Source organism: Pelodiscus sinensis, chromosome 3 (assembly GCF_049634645.1).
Source record: "Pelodiscus sinensis isolate JC-2024 chromosome 3, ASM4963464v1, whole genome shotgun sequence".
NCBI classification, from domain to species: Eukaryota; Metazoa; Chordata; order Testudines; family Trionychidae; genus Pelodiscus; species Pelodiscus sinensis.
This window is the reverse complement of record NC_134713.1, coordinates 163,381,235-163,406,333: the sequence shown is the minus strand read 5'-3', so window position 1 is coordinate 163,406,333 and position 25,099 is coordinate 163,381,235. Positions and strand designations below refer to the sequence as shown.

General features: G+C 42.7%; 1 protein-coding gene across 1 annotated transcript in view; it reads left to right on the top strand.

Moving 5' to 3' along the window:
* Positions 1-25,099, top strand: part of MSH2 (mutS homolog 2) — a 92,015-nt gene that overhangs the window by 45,937 nt on the left and 20,979 nt on the right. The window contains exons 7-11 of the mRNA XM_075925390.1: positions 3,330-3,529; positions 10,883-10,992; positions 12,823-12,946; positions 20,059-20,209; positions 22,898-22,995. Coding sequence (XP_075781505.1) covers positions 3,330-3,529; positions 10,883-10,992; positions 12,823-12,946; positions 20,059-20,209; positions 22,898-22,995 — 683 coding nt within the window. The remainder of the gene's footprint in view (positions 1-3,329; positions 3,530-10,882; positions 10,993-12,822; positions 12,947-20,058; positions 20,210-22,897; positions 22,996-25,099) is intronic.

Here is a 25,099-nt window from a genome sequence, read left to right as displayed (position 1 = left end):
CTATCTGAGGATAGGACAAGAAGCAGAGGGCTTGTCAGGGTGGTTAAACACTGGTATAAGTTGCCTAGGGAGGATGTAGACTCTCTATCTCTGGAGATATTTAAGAGCAGGTTGGATAGACAACTATCAGGAATGGTCTAGATGGTACTGGGTCCTGCCATGAGGACTTGATGACCCCTCGAGATCCCTTCCAATTCTAGTGTTCTATGATTCTGTGATGATTAATGTAACCAATGAATAGTTCGGTGTACAAGGAAAAAAACAAGCATTTTTTCTTGCAAGTGCTAGAGTATACAAAATATGTAAAAGATATTAACGGAGTGACACATTACAGTAAAAGCTATGCTTACAAATTGTACTTTATATATAAATAAGTACATATTTAGTATAACAAATATATAGTATGTTGTGTAATGGAAAAATATAACCCATTCTTCCTTACTTGTGAGAGGATGGCAGAACCACGGCTGGCCTTACAGCCCATTAAGAATATTTTACATATTTTTACAAAATTTCAAAAATGTAAGAAAAGAGGAGCTGCTTTGGAGAATTTCATTTTCTACTTCCCATATTTCATGCTAATAAAGGAAGATGGGCAGTGCTTGCTCTTGCCTGACTGATTTTCTAACTGTCTTGTGCGAAGTCTCAGAGGGGTAGTTGTGTTGGTCTGTATCTGCAATAACGAGGATTCCTGTGGCAACTTAGAGACTAACAGATTTGTTAGGGTACAAGCATAACTTCTTCCTTATATGTATCCCTTCTTCTGTAACTTACACTCCAATTCACCTGATGAAGGGCATTTTCCCATAAAAACTTATGCCTTAATAAAACTGTTTGTCTCTAAGGTGCCACAGGATTACTCTTTTAACTATGAGTACTTTTGAATTGGTCACACTCTAAATGAAGACTAAAGTGACAGTTAATAGCATGTCCACTGACAAGTTTAACTTTACACAACTGAAGCTTCAGTCAGACTAAAATTATTTTTAGGTGAATGCAATCAAGCTATTATTAAATTTAAATCTTGGAAAAGCTAGTCTTTTGCAGGTGGTGGTTCAGTAAAAGCATTGAAACACTGACAATTTAGGAATGTAAACAGTGTTTAAGTAATTAAACTACAAAGATGAAGCTGCTAATTATCTTCCAGTTGCTATTAGTCTTAATTGAAATAAAAGGATTTTGCAAAGAGGGGATTGTGTTCTTGTTTTGCTGCTTTGTTTTGTGAGGAAGGTTTATGTTTTATGCTCAAAGGGTGAACATGTTCAAAGCTTATTTGAAATATTAGGATTAATATTAGAAATATTAATAATGTCTTCCCTAATTTTGCTGGAGGACTTCTTTTGTGTTTTTGTGAGAGTAAGGGTTGATCTTAGATGTATTGTGAGTTTTCTCACCTTTATTGCGGTGGGGAATTCTAGAATTGTAGCACTGGATGAGACATGAAACGTCATCTAGTCCAGTCGTTTTCATTCATGGCAGGACTAAGTATTCTTTAGAACAAGGGCAGGGAACCTTTTTTGGGACGGGGACCACTGACACTCAGAAAAATCAGTCAGGAGCCACGCATAAGTGAGAAGAAAAAAAACCCCATAACCCTCCCTGACCTGGCCCTTCAAGTAAGAAGGAGGGGGGGGAACCCTCACAGATGTGACCCCCCAGCAGAGAAACAGGTCAAAAATACTCCCTTCAAACTCCAGCCCCATGGGTATGTGTGAAAGACAGAGGGCTTACCCCATGTGCTGGATTGACTCTTTTGAAGGCTCAGGGCTACTAGATTTTGTGGCCTACCCTAGGCTCTGGAATGGGGCCAAAAATGAAGGGTTCACTGTGTGGGAGGGGGTTGCCAGGAAGTGGGCTGTGGGTTGGAGTGTGGGATCTGAGCAGGAGGAGGATGTGGAGGTGTGGGGGCTCGGAGGGAGGAAGGTGCAGGATTGGGGTCCAGGAGAGAGGGTGCTAGAGTGGTGTGGGGGCCACTGTCATTGGCCACGATTCCCAGAGAGTGGGAGTGACAGGAAACAGTGCCTGCAGGGAGCACTTCCTCCCTCTTTCCAGGCAGAGCCTGTGGTCTTGCGGCTTGCCTTGATTGGTCTGCAAGGTTCAGGGCTTCCCGCCCCCTCAGTGGGGAGCTAGTGCTGATACTTCAGTCATGGCATTTCCTGCGTGGCTGGAGCACCAGTGTTGGCTTGCACTGTTGCGGGGTGGGACTGAGCCCTGAGCCTCGTGGGCCAGATCAGGGCAAGCTGTGGGTTCCCCACCCTTTAATTTAGAACATCCCCAACTCTTAAAAATCTCCAATAATGGAGACCACACAAGCCCCTGGGCAATGTAGTCTAGTGCTTAACCAACTTGACAGGAAGTTTTTTCCTAATATCCAAACTAAACCGCCCTTGTTGCAATTAAAGCCTATTGCTGCTTGCCCTATCCTCAAGGATTAATGAGAACAATTTTTCTCCTTTCTTCTTGCAACAACCTTTTATGTATTTGAAAAATGTCTAACATTTACTAGCAATTGAGTAGTACACGTTTTTTTAGCAATGTGGATTTAAAAATGTATTTGCTGAGCCTTTTCGTATGTAATGTCATAATTTTACTAGTTCTGGGTTTAATTAAACTAAAAGGGTCTTCTATACTTACATTTCTGTAGTTCAGTAAAGCTTTCCATTATGATATACAGGTTACACCTCTGAAATCCAGCATTCTCTGGTCTGGCTCCTGGACCAGAGAGTCTGGGACCTAATGGCAGGAGGGCCAGCAGCCCAGTCAGGACTGGGGCAGCAGGGCTGGAGGAGCCCCGCAGCAGTGCTGGCACTGGGGTCGTAGAACTCTAGCAGCCTGCAGCAGTGCGAGCCCAGAGAACCTTGCAGAACCAGGAGTTGCTGAACCTCAGCTGCCTGCAACATCTGAGGACTGGAGAAGCCTGGCAGTGCAGGGCCAGGGAACCTTACCCAGACACGCAGTGCAGAGCTGAAGAAGCCCGGCCACTCGCAGTAGTGCAAAGCCAGGAGCTGAAGGGTTGTAGCCGCCCACAGCAACGTGGAGCTGGGGAAACCTGGCCATCCGCGGCAGCGCGAGGCCAGTGCTAGGGCTGGAGAACTGTTTTTGCCCATGGCAGCCTGGAGTTGGGACAGTCCAGCTGGGGAGGGAGTAGTGGGGCCCAGAGGCAGGGGGCTGGCTCCGGGTAGATGGTAGGGAACACCTCCCCTGGCCGGGCAAATTCTCTCATTCGGGACCGGTCAGGTCCCAACGGTGCCAGAAAAGGGAGGTTCAACCTGTACCAATAACAAAGACTTGTGAATTTGCAATCATTCTTCTTTTGATCTTTTATATAGGTTAAATTTAGTTGAGACCTTTGTGGTAGACACAGAGCTACGGCAGTGCCTTCAAGAAGAGCTTCTACGTCGTTTTCCAGATCTCAACCGGCTAGCCAAGAAATTTCAAAGACAGGTAGCAACACTACAAGATTGTTACCGCATGTATCAAGCTGTTAACCAACTGCCTAATGTCGTACAGGCACTGGAAAAACATGAAGGTAACATGCCTCCCATCTCCTATTTTAAATGTTTTATCTTTTGTGGTATATTGATATTGGCAAGAAGTAGAGAATGGATTTTGGAAGATTAATTTGATAGCCTATTTTGATGAAGGCAGTAAAATTGAAAGGGAATTGGAAGTGTGTCGCAATTCTGTAACATTAGAGATACTTTGCAGATGAATTGGACAAGTGAATAGAAATAAAAATGTCCCAAATGGTACAGTATCCATTTTGCAAAAACACTTTATAACAGATAGGTGGTGAAGAGAGAAAGTTCAATCATGACTGCTAGGGAGAAATATCCCATAATCCATTCTGTCTTGAGAGTTCGTTCTTGAAAAATAAAATTAAATACAATAATTTGTTTGCTTATTTGGAAGTAACACCATGGTTATTGTTGACTTTTTTGAAGGAAACTTTTTAGTTGTAGAATTTAGTAATTCTCTAATAGTGAGTGTTTAAATAAAGTAAAACTTCATAAGAAGTGAAAACGTTAGCGGAATAACTGTCAATACTTTTTTTGTTTTTTAATTAAAAACTAATGTGGTAAAGCTTTTTCACACCTTAAGTCAATAACAGCTGGCAGTATCTGATTTTTATTAGAAGGGGAGCTTATATTAATTACTTCAGGCAAAAACTGAGACTACTATAGCCATAATGAATAAGAGAAAAATGAAATTGGGTATTTCTGTCTGATAATAGCTGAAGGTATTCAGTGCCCATAAACAAAAATAGGTTTCTTTTTCTTGATAAATTGTAGTACAGTATGAAAAGGGAAGGAGAACATCATAAAGTAAGATATATTGTCAAACACTTATATGGGAAATGGGCTTACATATATATATGAGCCTAGTATTCAGGGTAAAGTGTAATCCATTGCAAACCTGTTAAACCATGGAAAATTCATATATCTACTACAGATTAAAATGTGGTTACATAGACCACCATATTAAGTTACTATCAGATCATATTGAAAGCAGGCATTTTTCCCCTTAGGAAAGTGAAGATTACTAAAAAGGTAGATTTTGACTCAGTCTCACTAAAAATGTCCTTGTGTTACCGACAAGACTTTACAAAATGATGGAAAAGTCCTTGTAATATGTATGTTTATGCATACTCTAGAGGTGAATAAGGTGGGTTTTTTTTCCCCAAAAAATGTTGAGCACCAAGTAAGTTTATTCCCCAAATTACTAAAAATCTGTAGTTGGGAGGGAGACAGGTGAAATAGTAGGCTTAATCTTAATTTCAGCTGTTTATGCCAGTTAACTGGGACCACATCCCTTATCTTAGTCTTATGGAATTCTTACCATGCCTGATAGAACACCATGATTATGACAAGTAAATCGCTCACAATTTAAGTGAGTATTTAAAAAAAGAAAAGAAACACAATGAAGCAGCAAACAAAGGTTCCAGAAGAGTCTCAGTCTTTTCTGTATGTCTCTGTAGAGAGCTTCCAGTAGAGATTACACCTTTGAGTGGGTCTGCCTTTGTGGGGACACCCTTCTTTAAGTAAAATAAGATCACAGTATATTCCATGAATCATTTGTGACTCCTGTCTTTATTTATCAGTTTAAAAGTTGATAAAAAGCAGCATTTTTCTAGGATTTTTGTTAATTAACTTGAATATCATATTTAATAAAATAAGTAGGGCAGTCAAGTGATTAAAAAATTGAATCACGATTAATCGCACGATTAAACAATGTAATTGTGATTAATTGCACATGCCTCCCCTTTGAAACTCTGCGGCAGCATTTCAACAGGGCAGTGCTGCATGGAGCCTGGGATCAGCTAGAGTCCTCAGCTGACCCCAGGCTCCATGTAGTGCTCCCCCTTTGAAGTGCTGTGGCAGTGCATCAAAGGGGCAACGCAAAACAGAGTCCCGGATCAGCTGGAGTGCCCAGCTTATCTGGGGCTCTGCGTTGCACTACCCCTTGGAAATGCTGCTCTGGTGCCTCAAAGGGGCAGCACATTAGGAGCCCGGGATCAGTTGAAGTGATGCTGATGGAGTGCAGATAGGTGCAATTCTGTTATGGTATTTGTCAGCCTTGATCTGATCATTTTCCTATCCATTTGTTTGTTGAGACCAGAAGAGGTGGAATATGAAAATAATTTTTGGTAAGTTTGAGAATCTGACACATTTCAGGATTTTTGTTTCCTGATTTAATGATTCTTGGGAAGAAGATCAATCAAACTGTTAAGCTGGCAACTGTGACTACTTTTCCCTGGAGGATGTAAAGCAGTTATTTACATTGCTGGTCTTAATTTTATGAACTATGCAAATTATTAGTAGAGATGTTGATTTTAGCAGCCAAAAATTTAATTTCTTAATGTTTGAAGAGATGTAAAGTGCTCTTACCTTTCAATTTTCTGTGCAATAACACAGTATTTTTAATTTTAATTGATAGACATAGTAAACCTTTTTGCTATAGTAACCTTAAATTTTGGCAATCGTGGAATTGTGGTTTCATTAAATAAAAATGCGGAGAGCAGAGGTAGGTGATGCGATGGGTTCATTCCTTTCCTTTTCACTTTTGGAGTTGTTATAGGTCAATTCTTCTCTTCCTCTGTATGTGCACAGCTTGCTTACTTTGATAATGGGAATTATATTCAGAGAATTTGTTGATAGGATTATAAAATGAAAAATAAATGCAAAGTGTGACAAATGGAGTTTAATTTTGAGTTTCTTGCTAAAGCTTCTTTCACTTATTCACGAACATGATATATTATATATGTAAAGAGTGTGAATGAGAACTATTTTTATAATTCATTGTTCACTGAGTCTATTAAATCTTGTATCATCATGCCTTAAATCTAAGTAACAAAACTAGAATGAAAATGATTATTTAAACTATTTTAAAAGTGTCTTTTATGTGATTCACAGGCAAAAGAAATTCAGTATTTTTTTAATCTTAAATTTGACTTTTATTGTGAATTTTTACATTGTGGCTTTAGATTTGTAAAACATGGCCATCTAACATCGTTATTTAAATTGTATCATTAAACTTTATTCATTCTTTTAAACATGGTGAATTTTTACTGCTACTTAAATTAATTCTGATCATTTATCAGGTATTCAGAATTAACAATATTTTGAGGTTATTTCACTGTGTTGATTCTGCTTTGTGTTAACCAGTCCATGAAAAATTGATGATGCCACTTTGAGAGAAGAGAAATTATTTCACATTCTGTTTATCTAATCCCTACCACATCCTTACTTCATCTTATTTCTCCAAATTAGTTCAGGTTTGTTTTCCTGAGTTCTCTTAAATAAAAAATGAATATGTATCACAATTCATGTTCCTTCAGCTCTTTGGAAGGAGAAACACAATTGCCTCCATATTAGTCAGATTGTGGATGGACTGGAATTCTTGGCTTTGCAGTGTAACTTAAATTCCACAATTTAAAACTCTGTCTACTTCCAATATATTGGTGCATATTTCTTTTCTCTGTGCTGCTGTGTCTTTTTGCATTGCTCTTTAAAGTTGTTTTCCAGACTACTTAGATTAAAATAATTGTCCATTTCTGGCTCATGTCCTAATCCAGGACATTGGGAGGTCCACAATGTGATCTTCGATGCACATGTTCATGGCCTACTATGATATCATTCAGCAGGCCAGGAACGATACTGCATTCGGTTCAGATGTGTTGCAGTTGCCATGTCCACCTCTGGAGGTATTGCTTGGGAGTCACTTTGAATAGAATGGACATGAGCAAGGAAGGCTGCTAAGGGTGCCTGAACTCTACGAGTGGGCTTTCACAACAGACATGACAGAACTTGAATAAATGACAATTCCCTTTTTTCGTAGATGATGTTCTTTTGAGATTTGTCGCTCATGTCTGTTCCATGACCTACCCTCCTTCCACACTGTCAGTTTCCAAAATGAATGAACTGAAGGTGGGGGAGCTGGCAAGCACCTTTTATATTATGGCATACTCACAGCACTCCAGAGGGTGCCAGAGCTGGTTCCCTGTGGATAATACTGAGGGGGAAAAACTGCTCCCACTGGAGCATGTGGCGCGCATGCACACCTAGAATGCAATGGGTGTGAACAACACAGCTTGAACACCAGTTCTTGAAAAAGATAAACTCTTTTTATTTTGCTTATTTAATAGCCTTTAGATGGAAATGACAGGTCACTGTGTACCTTGGATAGACTGGAGTTCATGAAATGCTGATAGTGATCTCCTGAATTGTCTAGTCTCCTAGTTTGTGCACCTTTTAGCATTTGCTGGCTTGAGTTAGCGGAGTGTCTTCTGTGTGTGGAGGGGGAGGGGGTATTAAACACCGCTTGGTACCCAGATTACACACAGTTTAACTCCTGAAAAATATTGAGGTGTTGAATGAAGTGTAAGAAGCAATTTACTACTGCTTCAAGGACGTGTGGTACATCATTAAATAATACAATTTGTGAAAAAGAATGACTTTCAAGCAGTTTGCAATCTAGACAATTCAAAAGTTTGAGATGTTTTAAACAGAATACTGATGGTAAGGTCTGCAGAACTTAACAGAAGATAGTGAGAACTTTCCTCATTCAGCATATACATTGTGATACTGAAGTCCAGCAGTCTTTTGGGACCTGAGAATATTTTTGGAGTAGTTTAACCCCATAGGTTGAAGAGCCTGATTAATGTAACTTTCCCATTGCAAGTTCTGCACTACTGAGAATTGGGGATGAATGGAAGCAGAACAAATGGATTGGAGGGCACCAAGATACTGCCTGCCACCTCAGTTCATGCCACTATTATAGGCAAAAGTAGGTGCAGAGAATATGCTCCCAGTTTGCCTTACTGGAAGTGAGCTTTTCAAACTTTGTCACATGTCACTGCTGTTATTTGCACTGTGCACTAGTTTTGTTTTTTGAGGGGGTGAGGGAAGATATATGGGAGGAATTAAAAGGGAAACTTCAATTTACTGCTCCCATAGACAAATCTTAAAGACAGTTTCTGTAGATAATTCCCAGGGAGATCTCCATGTCACAGATCAAATACAATTCAGTACACAAAATCAGTAAATTCTTAGATGCACACCCCTATGCTGAAAGCTGTCCAGCACCTAATGGGATCTGAGTGTTCAAACCAGGAGACAGACACTGAGGAAGTATATGTTTCTTCCCCTCACTTTTGTCCCAAAGAAATCAAGAGGTGGCAGAGTGGTGTTGGATTTTGTGGAAATGAAACCATTTACCTCTCCAAATACGTGAGGACAAAAAGATGGGTTGTGGTTCGCGGCTAAATAAATACAAAATCCAGATTCTAGAATTGAAAGAGAGGGCATCAATTTCAAAACAGATCCAACAGCTCACTCTTTTCAAAATGAGGGTGTTCCCATCAATTTTTTTCAGATGTTATAGAGTAGAAATAATTCTGATAAATATGTCCTATATCTAGATCATTTAGAGCAGCAATCAGTTACTTCTTAGTGGTTAATATTAGAACATAAGAACGGCCGTACTGGGTCAGACCAAAGGTCCTTCTAGCCCAGTATCCTGTCTACTGACAGTGGCCAGCACCAGGTGCCTCAGAGAGGGTGGACCAAAGACAATGATCAAGCGATTTGTCTCCTGCCATCCCTCTCCAACCTCTGACAGACAGAGGCCAAGGACACCATTTTATCCCCTGGCTAATAGCCTTTTATGGACCTAACCTCCATGAAATTATCTAGCTTCTCTTTAAACTCTATTATAGTCCTAGCCTTCACAGCCTCCTCTGGCAAGGAGTTCCACAGGTTGACTACACGCTGTGTGAAGAAGAACTTTCTTTTATTAGTTTTAAACCTGCTACCCATTAATTTCATTTGGTGTCCTCTAGTTCTTCTATTGTGGGAACTAATAAATAACTTTTCTTTATCGGCCCTCTCCACACCACTCATGATTTTATATACCTCTATCATATCCCCCCTCAGTCTCCTCTTTTCTAAACTGAAAAGTCCCAGTCGCTTTAACCTCTCCTCATATGGGACCTGCTCCAAACCCCTAATCATTTTAGTTGCCCTTTTCTGAACCCTTTCCAAGGCCAAAATATCTTTTTTGAGGCGAGGAGACCACATCTGTACACAGTATTCAAGATGTGGGCGTACCATAGTTTTATACAGGGGCAGTAAGATATTCTGTGTCTTATTTTCTATCCCTTTCCTAATAATTCCTAGCAACCTATTTGCCTTTTTGACCGCCGCTGAACACTGCGTGGAAGTTTTCAGAGAACTGTCCACGATAACTCCAAGATCCCTTTCCTGATTTGTCGTAGCCAAATTAGCTCCCATCATACTGTACATATAGTTGGGGTTATTTTTCCCAATGTGCATTACTTTACACTCATCCACATTAAATTTCATTTGCCATTTTGCTGCCCAATCACTGAGTTTGGTGAGATCTTCTTGGAGTCCCTCACAGTCTGCTTCTGTCTTGACTATCCTAAACAGTTTGGTATCATCTGCAAACTTTACTACCTCACTGCTTACCCCTTTCTCCAGATCATTTATGAATAAGTTGAAAAGGATTGGTCCCAGGACTGACCCTTGGGGCACACCACTAGTTACCCCTCTCCAATCTGAAAATTTACCATTTATTCCTACCCTTTGTTTCCTGTCTTTTAACCAGTTCGCAATCCAAGAAAGGACCTTCCCTCTTATCCCTTGGCCATGTAATTTACACAAGAGCCTTTGGTGAGGGACCTTGTCAAAGGCTTTCTGAAAATCCAAGTATACTATATCTACTGGATCCCCCTTATCTGCATGCTTGTTAACCCCTTCAAAGAACTCTAATAGATTAGTAAGACAGGATTTCCCTTTACAGAAACCATGTTGACTTTTGTCCAACAAATTATGTTCTTCTACATGCTTCACAATTTTATTCTTTACTATATTGTGTGTGTGAAAGTGAAATGGAAAAAAGACTAGGGTTTCTCTAAATATGTTGATAAGGAAAGGGAAAGTTCTGGTAAAAAGCCAGTAGATAGTACTATCTTTACCTGTTAGTGCACTGAGGTTACTTGTGAACATGAAAGGAGTATACCATATTCAGATGCAAACCTTATTATTCTATACTTAATCACAATTGTGGGATAATTCGTATTAGTAATACTGATGTAACTTTAGGTGCTGTGACTAAATTACACCTCATAATCGCAAAAATGTAAACATTTATTTACTGATATGAAGTGTTTGTTGTTAGCTGTTGTATAGGATTACAGTTGCAATCCAGAAAACATGCTGGCTTTACAGAAATATAAATGTCAGCGTAGTGAAAATTGACTACTCGTTAGTTGTGTGATGGTGCTATTTTGCTTTAGGATGGTAAGTTAATTTGTAATATTTAGAGAAATAATGACTTATCACACTTTGTTCTTTGACAGGAACACATCAGATGTTGTTGCTGACAGTATTTGTAATGCCTCTTAACGATCTCAGCTCCGACTTCTCCAAGTTTCAGGAAATGATAGAAACAACTTTAGACATGAACAAGGTATGGCATAGTTTCTTAAAAAGTATGAAGCATTGTGCTGACCTATACTGGTTTGGTTCACTCTTGCTTAAGACACTCAATGTTTAATCTAAAAATTGGTAGCTCTAGAACAGGGCTGGGCAAGATGCGGCCCGGGGCCCAGATCTGGCTTGCCTAACACTTTGATCTGATACATGGACTGCATCTGGCTGCTGCCCAGGCAACTGAATTTCCAGACGGTGGCTCAGACAACAGGATCCTATTTCGAGATCTCTCAGTCATGGTGCTACCTTGGCAGGGGCCAGAATCACAAGTCTTTTAAATAGCCTGCAGCTGCCAGGCAATGCAGTAGCAGCAGGGCCGGAAGCCATGAGCCCTTTGTTGTGTTTCTAATTTAAAGCCCACCGCCCCAGACAACTCCGGGGAGAGGCTAGTCTCCAGCTCTGCCCATCCGCCCATGACCACATAGCAAAATTCATTAAGTGCCCCCCCCCCGCAAAAGTATTGCCCACCCCTGCTCTAGAAGATAAAATGTATTGCCATAGAACATTTTAAGTTGCTACAATTAGACGGATATTCGAGTAACTTATTGAGTATAAATGTATATATACTTTTTAGAGAGTTTTGCATCTGTCTGTCCGTGAGTCAGTCCATCCATCCATCTGTCTATTCCATACTGAGAATATGGAACACTACGTATCTCTAAAGAGGTAAACCCAGAGTTCCCATGAGGCTGGAGTTGTGGGAAAAGGTATATTTAAGTTATAGGGAAGTCTGATGAAACTGTACTACTCTCAGGGGCTAGGCAGTTGGACCAAGTTGGTGCCAGTCTCAGGAGGAAATTCTAGCAAGAGACAGTGATTAGAATCTATTTAAAATCACAGATTACTAGAACTGGATGGGACCTCAAGAGGTCATCAAGTCCAGTCCTTGTACTCATAGCAGGACAAAGCACCCTAGATCATCCCTGATAAGTGTTTGTCTAATCCAGTGTTTCCTAAACTATGGATCGTGGCCCAGTACTGGGCCACGGGGAAAAAAATACCAGGCCTCAGCATGGCTGCTGGGAGGGGAGCAGAGCGGGGCGGGCTGGGAGGAGGTGTGGGGGAGGGGGGGCGAGGGGGGAGGGGAAACCATCCTGACAGTTAAGAAGTTTTTCCTAATGTTCAACCTAAACCTCCCATGCTTCAATTTAAGCCCATTGCTGCTTGTCCTATCATCAGAAGTTCAGGGGAATAATTTTCTTTCTCCTCCTCCTTGTAGCAACCTTTTAAGTACTTGAAAACTGCTATCATGTCCCCTCTCAGCCTTCTCTTTTCCAAACTAAACAAACCTAATTCTTTCAGTTTTCATTCATAAGTCATGTTTTCTAGATCTCCCATCACTTGTTATGCCCTTCCAGCATGAGCGTGAACCATTAATATCTACTCTCTGAGAGTGGTTATCCCGTTAGTTACGCACCCATTTTGTAGTTTCCCCACCTGCACTGTATTTCCCTCCTTTATTGATAAGAAGGTCTTGTAGGATTATATCAAATGCTTTACTAAATTCAAAAAGCTTAGCATACACGGGGCCCAGTGAAATGAGCATCACACACAGTAAGTTGGGGGTGTCCTGCCAGAAGGGGAGCATAACCATGCTTTATTTGCAATTGAGCAAAAAATCTTACTAGATAAGAGTACAGTATTACACAAACAACACTTAATTGTGAAGTGATGATGTGCAAAAACGAATAAACCAAAATCAAGCTAAATGACTAAAGAAAAAACCTTGAACTTCTGCATAATGAATGTATGTGTAGCAATCAAAGTGTTACTACAATTACATTCATTCTTGTTCTACTTTTCCTAGGTGGAAAATCATGAATTCCTTGTGAAGGCTTCTTTTGATCCTAATCTGACAGAGTTGAGAGAGAAGATGAACATATTAGAGGAGAACATGCAGTCACTTCTAAAGACTGCAGCCAGAGAACTAGGTATGGTGAAGTAAAACTTCCTTTAATGCTTGCTTCATTTATAAAGTTCTTTGAGATTTACTGACCATATAAGATTTAGATGATTTTATCTTTAATTATTTCATTATTTGTTAGACTGCTGGATGATTTTAATAGTGTTACTTAAGGTGATATGTGGAGAATAAGAAGCAGCTTTGTGCCCAAATTGCTGTTTATGAAAGGTGGTGTTTCAGAATGTTTCATCAGTTGCTGTATATCTGTTACAGGGTTGTGCAGAAGGTATTTACTATAACGTTGTCTAGTCTTTTCTACTGATATTATTTTTATGTATAGCCTTGGGGAATGTGTATTGAAATATTGTGTTCTTATCTAGTCATGGGGGGTGTCCATTCTGGAAATTCCTATTTTTTTTGTGGTATAAAACTTCATTTAAAATGGAATAGAAAACATTTAAAGACTACAGTTTCTTATGGGGCATAGTCCGTGAACATCTCACATTGATCAATGATTCACATAATCTCTTTTAATGAAAATAAAGTGGTAAAGTAAACTAGTAAAACTCAATTAACCTAAATTTCAGTTCTGTATTTACATCATGGTTTTGCTAATGTGACTCTGCTGCTACTTATTCTGGAAGTTCCAGATGTACCCTACACACTCTTTCAGAATATTAAGCTTTTCTTCAAGCACTAGCTCATGTCCATTCAATGTAAGTGTGTGCGCCTGCCACATACATAGGTGCTGGAAGTTTTTCCCTGAGCAATACCCGTAGGGGCTGGGGTCCCCAGAATCCTCTGGACTGGTGCACACATGCTGCGCTATATTGGATTCTCCCTGGCTCTGCCCTCCTCAGCTCCTTCTTACCACCAATGACAGTGTTTGTCACAATGTGCTCCAGCCTTAGCCAGCAAGCATTCCCTCTGTAGTGTTGTAGTTTGATTAGAACTTGCTATGTACCTATGAACTGGGGAAGGACACATCTTGGACAAGTGTTGTATTTGTAGGTCTTTCCATCTCAGAACCATTAAAGAGTGGAGCATTTGTCTTAAAGTTCTCTTAATGGAGTCTGCGCTTGCTCCGCAAGACCAGCCGTCGGACTTGGCATAAAATATTGGTGCCTCGGTGCACAGAGCACCGCCGGTGTTGGCAGCATGGCATCGTTTGTTGCCCACGGCCCTGGCAAGCCCATTAGACAGCCAAACAGAGACAAGTCCCCTCATAAGGACAAGGGGAAGAATAGTGACCAGCCAGCAGACAGGTTGGAGAAGACTCAGTAAGATCCGAGCTCTGCATCCAAGTCACCACCTTTGGTGTTGGAGGTGCATTTTCCCTCCACGCCGGAGGCCTTTCAGGCTGTACGGGACATACTTGCTATGCTAGTACCATGCTCCCGACACTGACGAGCCCTCTGCAGAGTGGGAAGCTGCTGTTTGGCTCCTGATCACCCGACACAGTCCGGTCCCAACTCCTCTGGCAATCGAGAAGAGAGCACATGGAAGTCCCCACAGGTCTGTATGAGAGAGACCAGGGCATGACGTGCAGTCTCCCGCATTGCTCGAGTTGGTGCACAGACCTTTGGACACGTGTCCCCTGGCACCAAGGGCACTGCGGGGACAGTGATTCTCCCTACTCGCTATGTTGATGGTGTCCTCTCCATGGCACTGACACCATTTGCTGCACCATAGATACTCACCGGCGCCAAGTTACTCTGGCTGCAGAGGCCCATCCCATGATCCTGGTCCCCATCCCATCACCATGGCTCTTCCCTCCAGCACTGTTCCCTGGACTCGAGGAGTGGATCTTTGGGGAACTGTGGCTCCCATAGACATGTGGAAGCTCTCAGTTACCGAGGTCTCTGTCAGTGAGGTATCTGTACTGAAGGGGTTGCTGCTCCCAGTCTTCATCTTGGGCATTGGCAAACATCCACTCCTGCAGTGTGATCTTGGGCATTGGCAAACATCCACTCCTGCAGTGTGGTTTCAGATGTGGCTTCCATTCCTCCAGTGCAGCAGTTGGCATAACCCTCAGTGCCATCAACCTTGGCACTGATGGTGTTGTCCCAAGGCATGCCGTGGCCATCATCTCAATGGCAAGCACAATGGTACCCATGGTCTCCCTGGGGCTTCCTGGTTCAGCCACAGCTTACTTGTTCCATTGCCAGAGCGTCCCAGGCCCCCCCGGTGCTGCCAGTGTCTTGCGGGGCCTCAATGGGATCTAGGGGCATCAGCCCTTTCTCAGCAGGGTGTTCAGGCAAGTGAGCAACCCACCACCTCATGATGAAGGCCAACCTGCCTTGGCTTCCTCCTCTTCATCACAGGATGAGGCAATAGTGGCTTCTCTCCTGGCCATGCCCCTGGAGGATTTGAGAACTCACCAGGACCTCCTGAGGTGGGTGGCTAATGGTTTGGGCCTGAGGAGGTGCAAGAGACTTTGGAATTGCATTTGGAGTTGTTGGGCAAGCGGGACCTGGCAGACTAGCCTTGCCCTTGCATGAGGCGGTTGCCAAAATTGCCAAGACTCTTTGGCAGAACTCTTCCTCCATCCCACCTATAGTCAAAAGGGAAGAGCGGAAGTACTTTGTCCCAGCAGGGGGCCATGACTACTTGTATACCTACCCAACTCCCTCAAGGTGGAGTTGGTTGACCACTGGGCGCGTCAGGGCCAGTCGGCCTCCACCCCCAAGAATAAAGACTCCAAACACCTGGACTTGTTTGGCAGAAAGCTTTATTCATTGGCCAGCTTTCAGCTGCAGGTGGCGAACCACAGGGCTTTGTTCGCCAGGTATGAAGTCAACACCTGGCAGGTGCTGACAATATTTGAGGTTTCTTTGTCTGAAGGTTCCCTCAAGGAGTTTAAAGCCTTGGTGGAAAAGAGGGTTATTCTGTTGCTGGCAACCTTACAGGCAACATCTGATGCTCTGGAATCTGCTGCTCGCTCTACGGCTTCTGCTATCTCCATGAGGTGTGTGGCCTGGCTTCCCTGTTGGGCCTGTCTCCAGGGGCACAGAACTCCATCCATGACCTCCCGTTTGACACTGATGCCCTGTTCATGGAACAGAAGGATACCAAGCTTCATTGCCCATACCACCTTGAAAACTCTGGGCCTCTGTATCCCTGGGTCTGAGAGGAAGAGGTTTAAGGCCCAGTCCGTCCAACCAACCGGCCAATATCCTCGCCAAGAGAGAGCCTGTTCAAGTCTGAAACTCCCCAAGCAGAGACTGGACCACCATCTTCTGACTGGCCAGGAATTGACCAGCCAGACAAAACCCCAGGGCAAGTGTACCTTTTGATGGTGCACCTGTGAACGACATACCAGACTTCTAAGATCCTGCCCGTCTGTTCTCCTCCAGGCTCTGTCTCTTCCTCCTGGCATGGAAGGACATTACATTGGACTGTTGAGTTCTAGCCACTGTTGTAACATGACTAATACCTTCCACCCTCACCCCCGTACCTCTTCAGGTACCCTTTTCATGAGCATCTTCTCAAGCAGGAGCTATCACAGCTGCTCCAGGTGGGAGGAGTGGTGAGGGTGTCACTGGAGTTTGAGAACAAAGGTTTCTACTCCTGCTACTTTTTTATTCCCAAGGCAAAAGGGGGCATATGCCCTATATTGGACTTGCACAGCCTCAACACATTTTTGATCTGCTTCAAGCTCTGAATGGTTTCCTTGGCCTCCATCATTCCTTACCTGGATCCCAGGATCTGGTATGCTGCCCTCGACTGCACGGGTTCATACTTCCATATTGCAATCTTTGAAGGTCACAAGTGCTTCCTGAGGTGTGTAGTGGGAAAGTACAGATGAACCCTTACTTGGGTGACTGTCTCGTCAAAGGTTCATTGAGACTGAAGGTCCAGAGCAACGTACATCTCCTGGACACTTGCCTCCAACTTGGCCTAGTGATTAAAAAGAAAAAGTCTTTCTTAGTGTCAGCTCAAAGGATAGAGTTTATGGGAGCAGTCCTGGACTCTACTGCTGCCAGAGCATCGCTTCCTTAAGAGAGGTTTGAGGCCCTGTCGGACCTCAGTCAGCAAGTCACCACCGTACCCAGGACCACTGCAAGGGTGTGCCTATAGATCCAGGCGCATATGGCTACTTGCATGTAAGTGGTGCACCTCGTCTGGCTCAGGATGAAAACCCTACAGCTGTGGCTGGCATGAGTGTACACACCAGCAAGACACTCCATAGAAAGGGCAAGAAACAAAATACAGGACTATGTAGCACTTTAAAGACTAACAAGATGGTTTATTAGGTGATGAGCTTTCGTGGGCCAGACCCACTTCCTCAGATCAAATAGTGGAAGAAAATTGTCACAACCATATATACCAAAGGATACAATTAAAAAAAATGAACACATATGAAAAGGACAAATCAAATTTCAGAACAGAAAGGGAATGGGGGGGGGGGGGAAATGTCTATGAGCTAATGATATTAGAGGTGATAATTGGGGAAGCTATCTTTGTAATGGTTAAGATAATTGATGTCTTTGTTTAAGCTTAGGTGTAAAGTGTCGAATTTAAGCATGAATGACAGTTCAGAGGATTCTCTTTCAAGTGTAGTCTTAAAAGGCCTTTGAAGCAGGATGCAGGTAATCAAGTCATTGAGACAATGTCCTTTCTGGTTGAAATGGCAAGAAACTTTTTTTTCTTTGTGATCATAGTAAGGGCAGTGTTGGTTCCACCTTTTTTGCTGTCAGCCCTGGCTTGGTGGACAACCCTGGACCATGTCATGTCAATAATCTTATGCCATCCCCAACTGTATTTGAGAGTACAAGAAGCTGATGTGTTGGACTGTGGTTGGGAGGCCCAGATGGGGACTCTTCACGCTCAGGGTGTGTGGTTCATAAAGGAGAGATTGCTCCACACAAATATAAAAGAGGTCAGGGCAGTCAGAAACGCATGCGGGTGTTTCTCGTAGGCAAAGTGGTGGGTGTTCTCTTAAACAACACCATCACCACATACTACATAAACAGGCTGGAGGGGAATTCCTGGAGGGGTTCCCCGGAGCTCAGCAAGGAAACTGAGGCTCTGAGAGTTTTGCGTCCTTCATGGCATGGTGCTAGAGGCCCATCACCTCTCAGGGGTACAGAATGCAATTGCAGACCATGTCAGTGGAGAGTTCTCCTCTCATCACAAGTGGGCTCTACACCCCGAGGCAACAGTCTCCCTCTTCCACGACTGGGTCTCTCCCCTAGTGGTCCTCTTCATGACAAAAGAAATGAAATGCAGCTGGTTCTGCTCCCAGTTTGGCCTCAAATGGGGCTCCCTTCTGGAAGCATTTCTGTACCCATGGTCGGAGGATCTTTCCTCCTTTTCCCCTCATCAGTAAAGTCCTGCAGTAGGTCAAGAAGGACAAGGCAACAGTGATCCTCTTCGCACTGGCCTAGCCTCGCCAGCACTGGTTTGGGGCACTAATGAACCTAGTATCCTGGGCACCCAAGCAGTTGCCACTGACACTGGACTTGGTGTCCCAGGATACACCCAAACCTCAGCTCGCTCCACCTTATGGCATGGTTCATCCACGGTTGAACTCCTGTGAGCCGGCACGTTCAGAGGGTTGTCCTCGAGAGTCAAAAGCCCTTGACATGGTCCACCTATGCTGCCACGTAGGCCTGTTTCTCAGTATGGGCACAGCAATGTCAGGTCATCCAGTATGAAGCTTCCCTTCAGGAAATCTTGGACTACCTGCTCCATCTGAAGCAGTAAGGTCTTGCTTTGGTTATCATTAGAGTCCACCTGCTGGCCATTTCTGCATTTCATCTGCCCATGTAGTGTCATTTTCAGTTTTCTCATGATGTCACCTCCCAGTTCCTGAGAGGCCTGGAATGACTTTGCTACCAGACCAGAGACCCTCTTCCACCGTGGGACCTGAACCTGGTATTGACGTGGCTCACGAGACCTCTGTTTGAGCCCCTGGCCACGTGTCCCTTGTTTCTGTTCTCTTTCAAGGTAGCCTTCCTGATTGTCATCATGTTGTCTAAGCGGGTGTCACAGCTCCGTACCCTGATGTCAGAACCATCAGATACCCGGTTCTTCAAGGATAAGGTCCAGCTGCAGGCCTTCCTCCCTAAGGTGGTCTCTGCCTTCCATGTGGACCCAGCCATATTTCTGCTGGTCGTCTATCCTGAGCCTCATGCATCCAATGAGGAGAGGAGCCTCCATGCATTGGATGTGCACGTGGCGCTGGCCTTCTACCTGGAGAGGACATGGCCCTTTCACAGGTCCACACAGCTCTTTGTGGCTATGCAGAGTGAGGCAGGGGTTCCCTGACTTCCTCACAGAGACTTTCCAAGTAGATCACTTCCTGCATCTGCATGTGCTACGTGTTGGCAGGAGCTCAACTGCCAGAGCTGAGCAGGGCCCATCTACCAGGGCTCAGGCTTCCTCATGTGCTTATCTTGCTCATGTCCCAATCCAGGACATTTGTCGGGAGGTCACGTGGTTATCAGTACATACATTCATATCTCGTTATGCCGTCACACAGCAGGCTTGGGATGATGCTACATCTGGCAGGTCTGTACTGCAGTCTGCATTCTCATAACTCCTACCCGCCTCCGCACACACTGCTTACAGTCGCCTACGTTGAATGGACATGAGCAAGCACTCGAAGAAAAGACAGTTACCTGTTCTGTAACTGGTGTTCTTTGAGATGTGCTGCTCATGTCCATGCACCTTCTACCCTTCCTCCCCTCTGTCGGCATTCGGGCAAGAAGGAACTGAGGAGGGAGGGGCCAGGGAGTGTCCTATATAGTGCGACATGCATGTGCCACTCCAGGGGGTGCTGGGGAGCCCTGCCCTACGGGTACTGCTTAGGGAAAAACTTTTGTCACCAGTGCATGTGGCAGGCACACACACCTATGTTGAATGGACATGAGCAACACATCTCGAAGAACACCAGTTATAGAACAGGTTTAATGAATTAATGGTAGAGGTGAGAGAAATCGTTTTCAAACACAGCTCAGATGTTTCCTATCTGTAGCATGGAAGAGATGAACATTAAATTTGGCTTGCCTCATATCAATTAAAAGGCAGCCCAGCTGACAGGCAGCATTCAGAGAATGGGGATAATATGGTGTATTACTAATGATGAAATCATTCATGTCTTGTTTCCTATCCTACCTTCCTCTTATTGAAAAGGCTTGGAAGCTGGCAAGAACATGAAACTGGACTCCAATTCACAGTTAGGACATTACTTCCGAATTACCTGCCGGGAAGAGAAAGTCCTCCGGAACAATGCAAAATATAAGATCTTAGATACCCAGAAGAATGGTGTGAAATTCACAAACAGGTACAATTTATTTCTGCATTTGTTTACTTTGAGATTCTAATTCATCCCTTTGTGTGCAGACCTGTAGCCAAAGTGTTGGGGAGCCATCGGTTCTTGCATCCCTATCCAGAGCCAGATATGACTCTGAGCCAGCAAGTAGAACAGAAGGATTATTAGGTCCACAACAAAACAGCATAGAACAGACAGGAATCAGAAACAATCAGTACAATCCATCTTGGGGAAAGGAGGGTCAGAGCCAAGGGCCCTACCTCCCACCTCTGCACCCCAGCAACCCATCTTCCCTCTGCAGCCAGCCTTTGTCCAGCTTTCCAGACAAAAGATGTCACCTGGTCTCACTCCCCCTCCCAGGCTCAGGTTACAGAAAGCAGCAGGCATTGTGTATACATGCAGGAGGCTATTACTCCCACATTCCCACTACCATCTCGCTATTGGGTCTGTGCCCAGGGAAACTGAGGCACATATGGTTTTACTAGAGGCTAGTAGAAATCACATGCAACATAACAAAGCAAACAGAGCACATACAATCTGCCACTTCATCACAAGACTTGTGGGGGTTTTCTCTCAGAAAAATACTGTTTGCATATTTACATACTGAATCGCTTGGGCTTTTCCCTCTTCTGTGTAATCATAGCTTATACTGCACAGCCTGCAGCGCAGCCGACTCCCCGGGAGCGGGACCAGCAGCCGGAAGGCCCACAGTATGTAACTGTGTAATCACTAAGATTTCTACCGATTATACGGTTACCTAATTACCTGCCTTTTAACATCCCTACCAAATATCTTTGCTACTTTGATTTCAGTCCATGTTTGTTGGACGATTTGGCTTCAGTTGTCAATAGAGACAGCCAAAGTGAAGGCATTCTTGCAGGTGGTTGTAGAAAATAGTTATCCCTGAATTTTATATTCAGCTATTGGCAAGTAATTCTTTCTAGTCTCTAGTATATTTTGCTTAATGAATTTTCTTGTCTTGGCCTCCCCAAATATGCTGTTTTAGTGTTGTACATTTGAGTAGATGATCAAAATCAAGATTGAAGGAATAAACATTAATTTGTTTGAAATACTATAATGTTCTTCAGAACATCCCGGAAATTTAAAGCAGTTATCTTTTGTCCTCAATTTTACTTCACAAACTAAAATTGACATTAAATTTAGCATCTTCCATAGCTAATTAACAGTATTTAACAATTGAAAACATCCTGATACTACTTATAAATAAAAATCCTGTAAGCCAAGGGATCGTTTTTAGAAAAAACTGAAATTTTGTTTGCGATAAAGGCACTCAAAATAGACTAAGTAATGGAGCTGAATTTCCTCTATTTGTAGAATAGGCACAATGACCATACAGCCCCATTGACCCTAGCCTGGAGAGCGGAGATTAAAAGGTAGCTTAGAGGTATATTTAGGTATATACATTTATTTAAACAGTCTCTTGAACATCACGTTGTAAAGTTGCTTGGAGGAGCTCAGAAGCAGACTGCTAAGGAGGAGAGCAGCACAGCCTTCAAATTGCTTGAGACTTCTAAACTTAGATTTCACCAACCAAGTACCAAGTATGATCTCCTCAGGCACTACAGTAGTCCTAATATGGAGTCAGATAGTCCCCTAGCATACGCCAATATATCTTGTCACCCAAGTAAGCTTGCCTTTGTGATAGATGGTCCTTTATACCAAAAATCGCAACATTCAGGTTATTTCCAGTCTCAGACAATCAGTCACTTATCCCAGATCAGCTGCACTTTCAGTTCTACACCAAAGACAAGAATTAACTACAATTGTATAATACATTAACTAAAAATATATTATGTTAAGAAAAAGATGATGAAAGCAAGAAAACATAGCTTTGGAACCCCAGATTAACACATTTGAGAGTGTAATAAAGGTTGCTAAAGTCTTCTACGGTTAACCTAGGCCAAGCACAGAGATCCCTTACATTAGAAATCTTGCATCTTCCAAGTCCAGGCAGTAAAGAGTTGCAATTGCTTCCTGTCAGGGGTTTATTCCCTTTCCCCAGAGTTCAAGCTGTTGGGACAAGTCCCCATGCATATCTCCTTTTCATAGGTGTGAAGGGCAAGTAATCAACAAAGTCTTGTCTTTTGATGTTCCACTGTGGTTTGTCCTGGTATCTATGGACCTTCTTCTATTGGGCAAAACATAAGACTTCCTGTGATGAATCAGTATTTCATACCAAGGATGTTAAATTCAGTTATCAGGTTAATCGTATAGTTGATACAATTTGTATCAATTGAACAATTAGTCGATAGGACTACTCTGCAGAGCCACCGTGGAGGTAGCTCCAGGAGCCAGCTTGAGCTGGGACTGCTCCAGGAGCCACCCATGCTGTGGCTCTGCATTTTAAATGTAGTAAAAGCTGCCGGGCTCTTAGGACATTTAAAATGCAGGGGCAAAGTGATCAGCACGAACTGGGACAGCTCGGTCCCAGCTCACACTGAGTCCAGCAGCCCTTGTTTGCAGCACCAACCCTGTCTGCTGCAAACGGGCTGATTCTGGTGGCTGCTTCAGTCCCCGCTTTTGCCGTTTCCTGGCTGCACTCCTGTCTGTCTCCGCCCAGAGGGAACAGCCAGCATTTCAATGTTAGTCACAAACATTGGGCTACTATATATACGATATGATGGTAGTGATAGTACAGACTGAGAACATCAACTTGAAATATTGTGGTTTTGTTTACAGTAAATTGAGCTCCTTCAATGAAGACTACATAAAAAACAGAGAAGAGTATGAAGAGGCTCAGGAAGCCATTGTTAAAGAAATCATTAATATTGCTTCAGGTAAATAAGGTGCTATTAACAAATAAGTTGAAATGTTTGGAGAACTTACTATAACTTTTTCTTTGTTCCTGTATACATAAGTCAAATGATCTATAGTTTGTAGATGGCTTCAAGCATGGGTATATAATTCTTAATTGCTCCTTTTAACTCCCAAACTGTTTAAAGATGGATTGGTCACCTAGTCACATGGCCATAATGTTTAATGTTCCTGGGTGAAGAGTGCTGACATATTGTAACTTATCTGGAAGCAAAGCAATTCTTAAATCTTGTTGGGAAAAATTAAAAGGCTCATGAACATAAATCCCAAATCTGGGGGGGGAGGGGGGAGAAAAAGCAATTTACGGGCTTCATTTAAATGAGTCACTGTCCCACTAAGGAAAGAGCTGAGAGATATGCATCTTTGAGCCAAAGAATAGCCAAAAAAAAAAAAAAAAACAAAAATTGTAGGAAGCAATGTTGTATAACTGTGCTGTCTTTATGAATACTTTCTTAACTTTAAGTTGATCTGATAAATGCTCTTATTAATTATGTGAATTGTTCTTAAGAACTGGCTTTGAAGTTGTTTTTAAATAACTGTTAAAATTACAAGTGCTTGAAAGGGAGAATGAGTAACCAGAAACCAAACAAGCTGCTAGTAGAAGGCAAAATGTCAGGTACAGATGGATCAACAATCAATTTATATTGCAGCGTATGTATGTTCCTTGCTGTGTAAAATGATGACCTACAGAAGATGCATATGTGCACTTGTTTGTAGCAACAGTTGTGACACATACTTGTTGCAATAGCTTTGTCCTATTTTTTTTTTTTCTTTAGCTTGTGTCTCCTAGCAAATATATTTTGGGAATAGATAGTTAAGCATGATTTGATGCTGAAAATAAATAGAAATTACTTCAAGATTTCTCATTCTGCCATAGAAACTGTTGCAGATTATAAAAATTGTAGGTCCTGGTCTGTACCCTAATGAAATAAATACAAAATGTTTAGAAGACTGAATGTCTTTATCTCCGCTGAAGTTTTATATTCAATTTTGTTTACTTACATCTAGCATTAAAGACTGCAAAAGTCCCTAAAATGATTTTTTGCATAAAGCTTGTTTAACTTTTATTCCCAATTTCTGTTGTATTCATTTGCTTGACTATAGTCAGTTGGAATTGCATACGCTTATGTTTTTTCTGCTACTATGGTATAGAATTTACTAATAAATTGCAAAGCAAGCATTTGTTTGGCTTGGTTGGCTCTTATTTTTCATAGTTTGCATCATGCAGTAGCTATTAGTTCTGTCTTTTGCTTTAATATACATTCCGTAGTATCCTCGCCTGCACTCACAGTATGCTTGTCAGCAAGTTAAGGAAGTATGGATTGGATAAATGGACTGGTAAGGTGGATAGAAAAACGCCTTGATTGTCAGACTCGACGGGTAGTGATGAGTGGCTTGATATCTGATTGGCGATTGATGTCAAGCCAAGTGTCCCCAGGGTCGGTTCTGAGACTGGTTTATTTCAACATCTTTATTATTGATCTGGATGAGGGGATGGATTGCACCCTCAGCAAGGTCATAGATGACACTAAGTTAGGGGGAGAGGTAGATACAGTGGAGGGTAGGGATAAGGTCCAGAGTGGCCTAGACAAATTGATAGGAATGGGCCAAAAGGAATCTCATGAGGTTCAACAAGGACAAGTGCAGAGTCCTGCACTGGGAATGGAAGAATCCCAGGAATTGTTACAGGCTGGGGACTGACTGGCTAAACAGCGCTTCCGCAGAAAAACACCTGGGGATTACAGTGCATAAGAAGCTGTATGAGAGTCAATAGTGTACCCTTGTAGCCTAGAAGGCTAATGGCATTTTGGAGAGCATTAGGTGGGGCGTTGCCAGTAGATCTAGAGCAGTGATTATTCCTCTTTATTCGGTGATGGTGAGGCAACATCTGGAGTATTGAGTCCAATTCTGGGCCCCCAATTACAGAAAGGATGTGGACGCATTGGAGAAGGTCTAGAAGAGGGCAACCAAAATGATTAGGGGGCTGGAGCACATGACTAAGGGATTTGGGCTTGTTTAGCCTACAGAAGAGAAGATTGAGAGGGGATTTGATAGCAGCCTTTAACT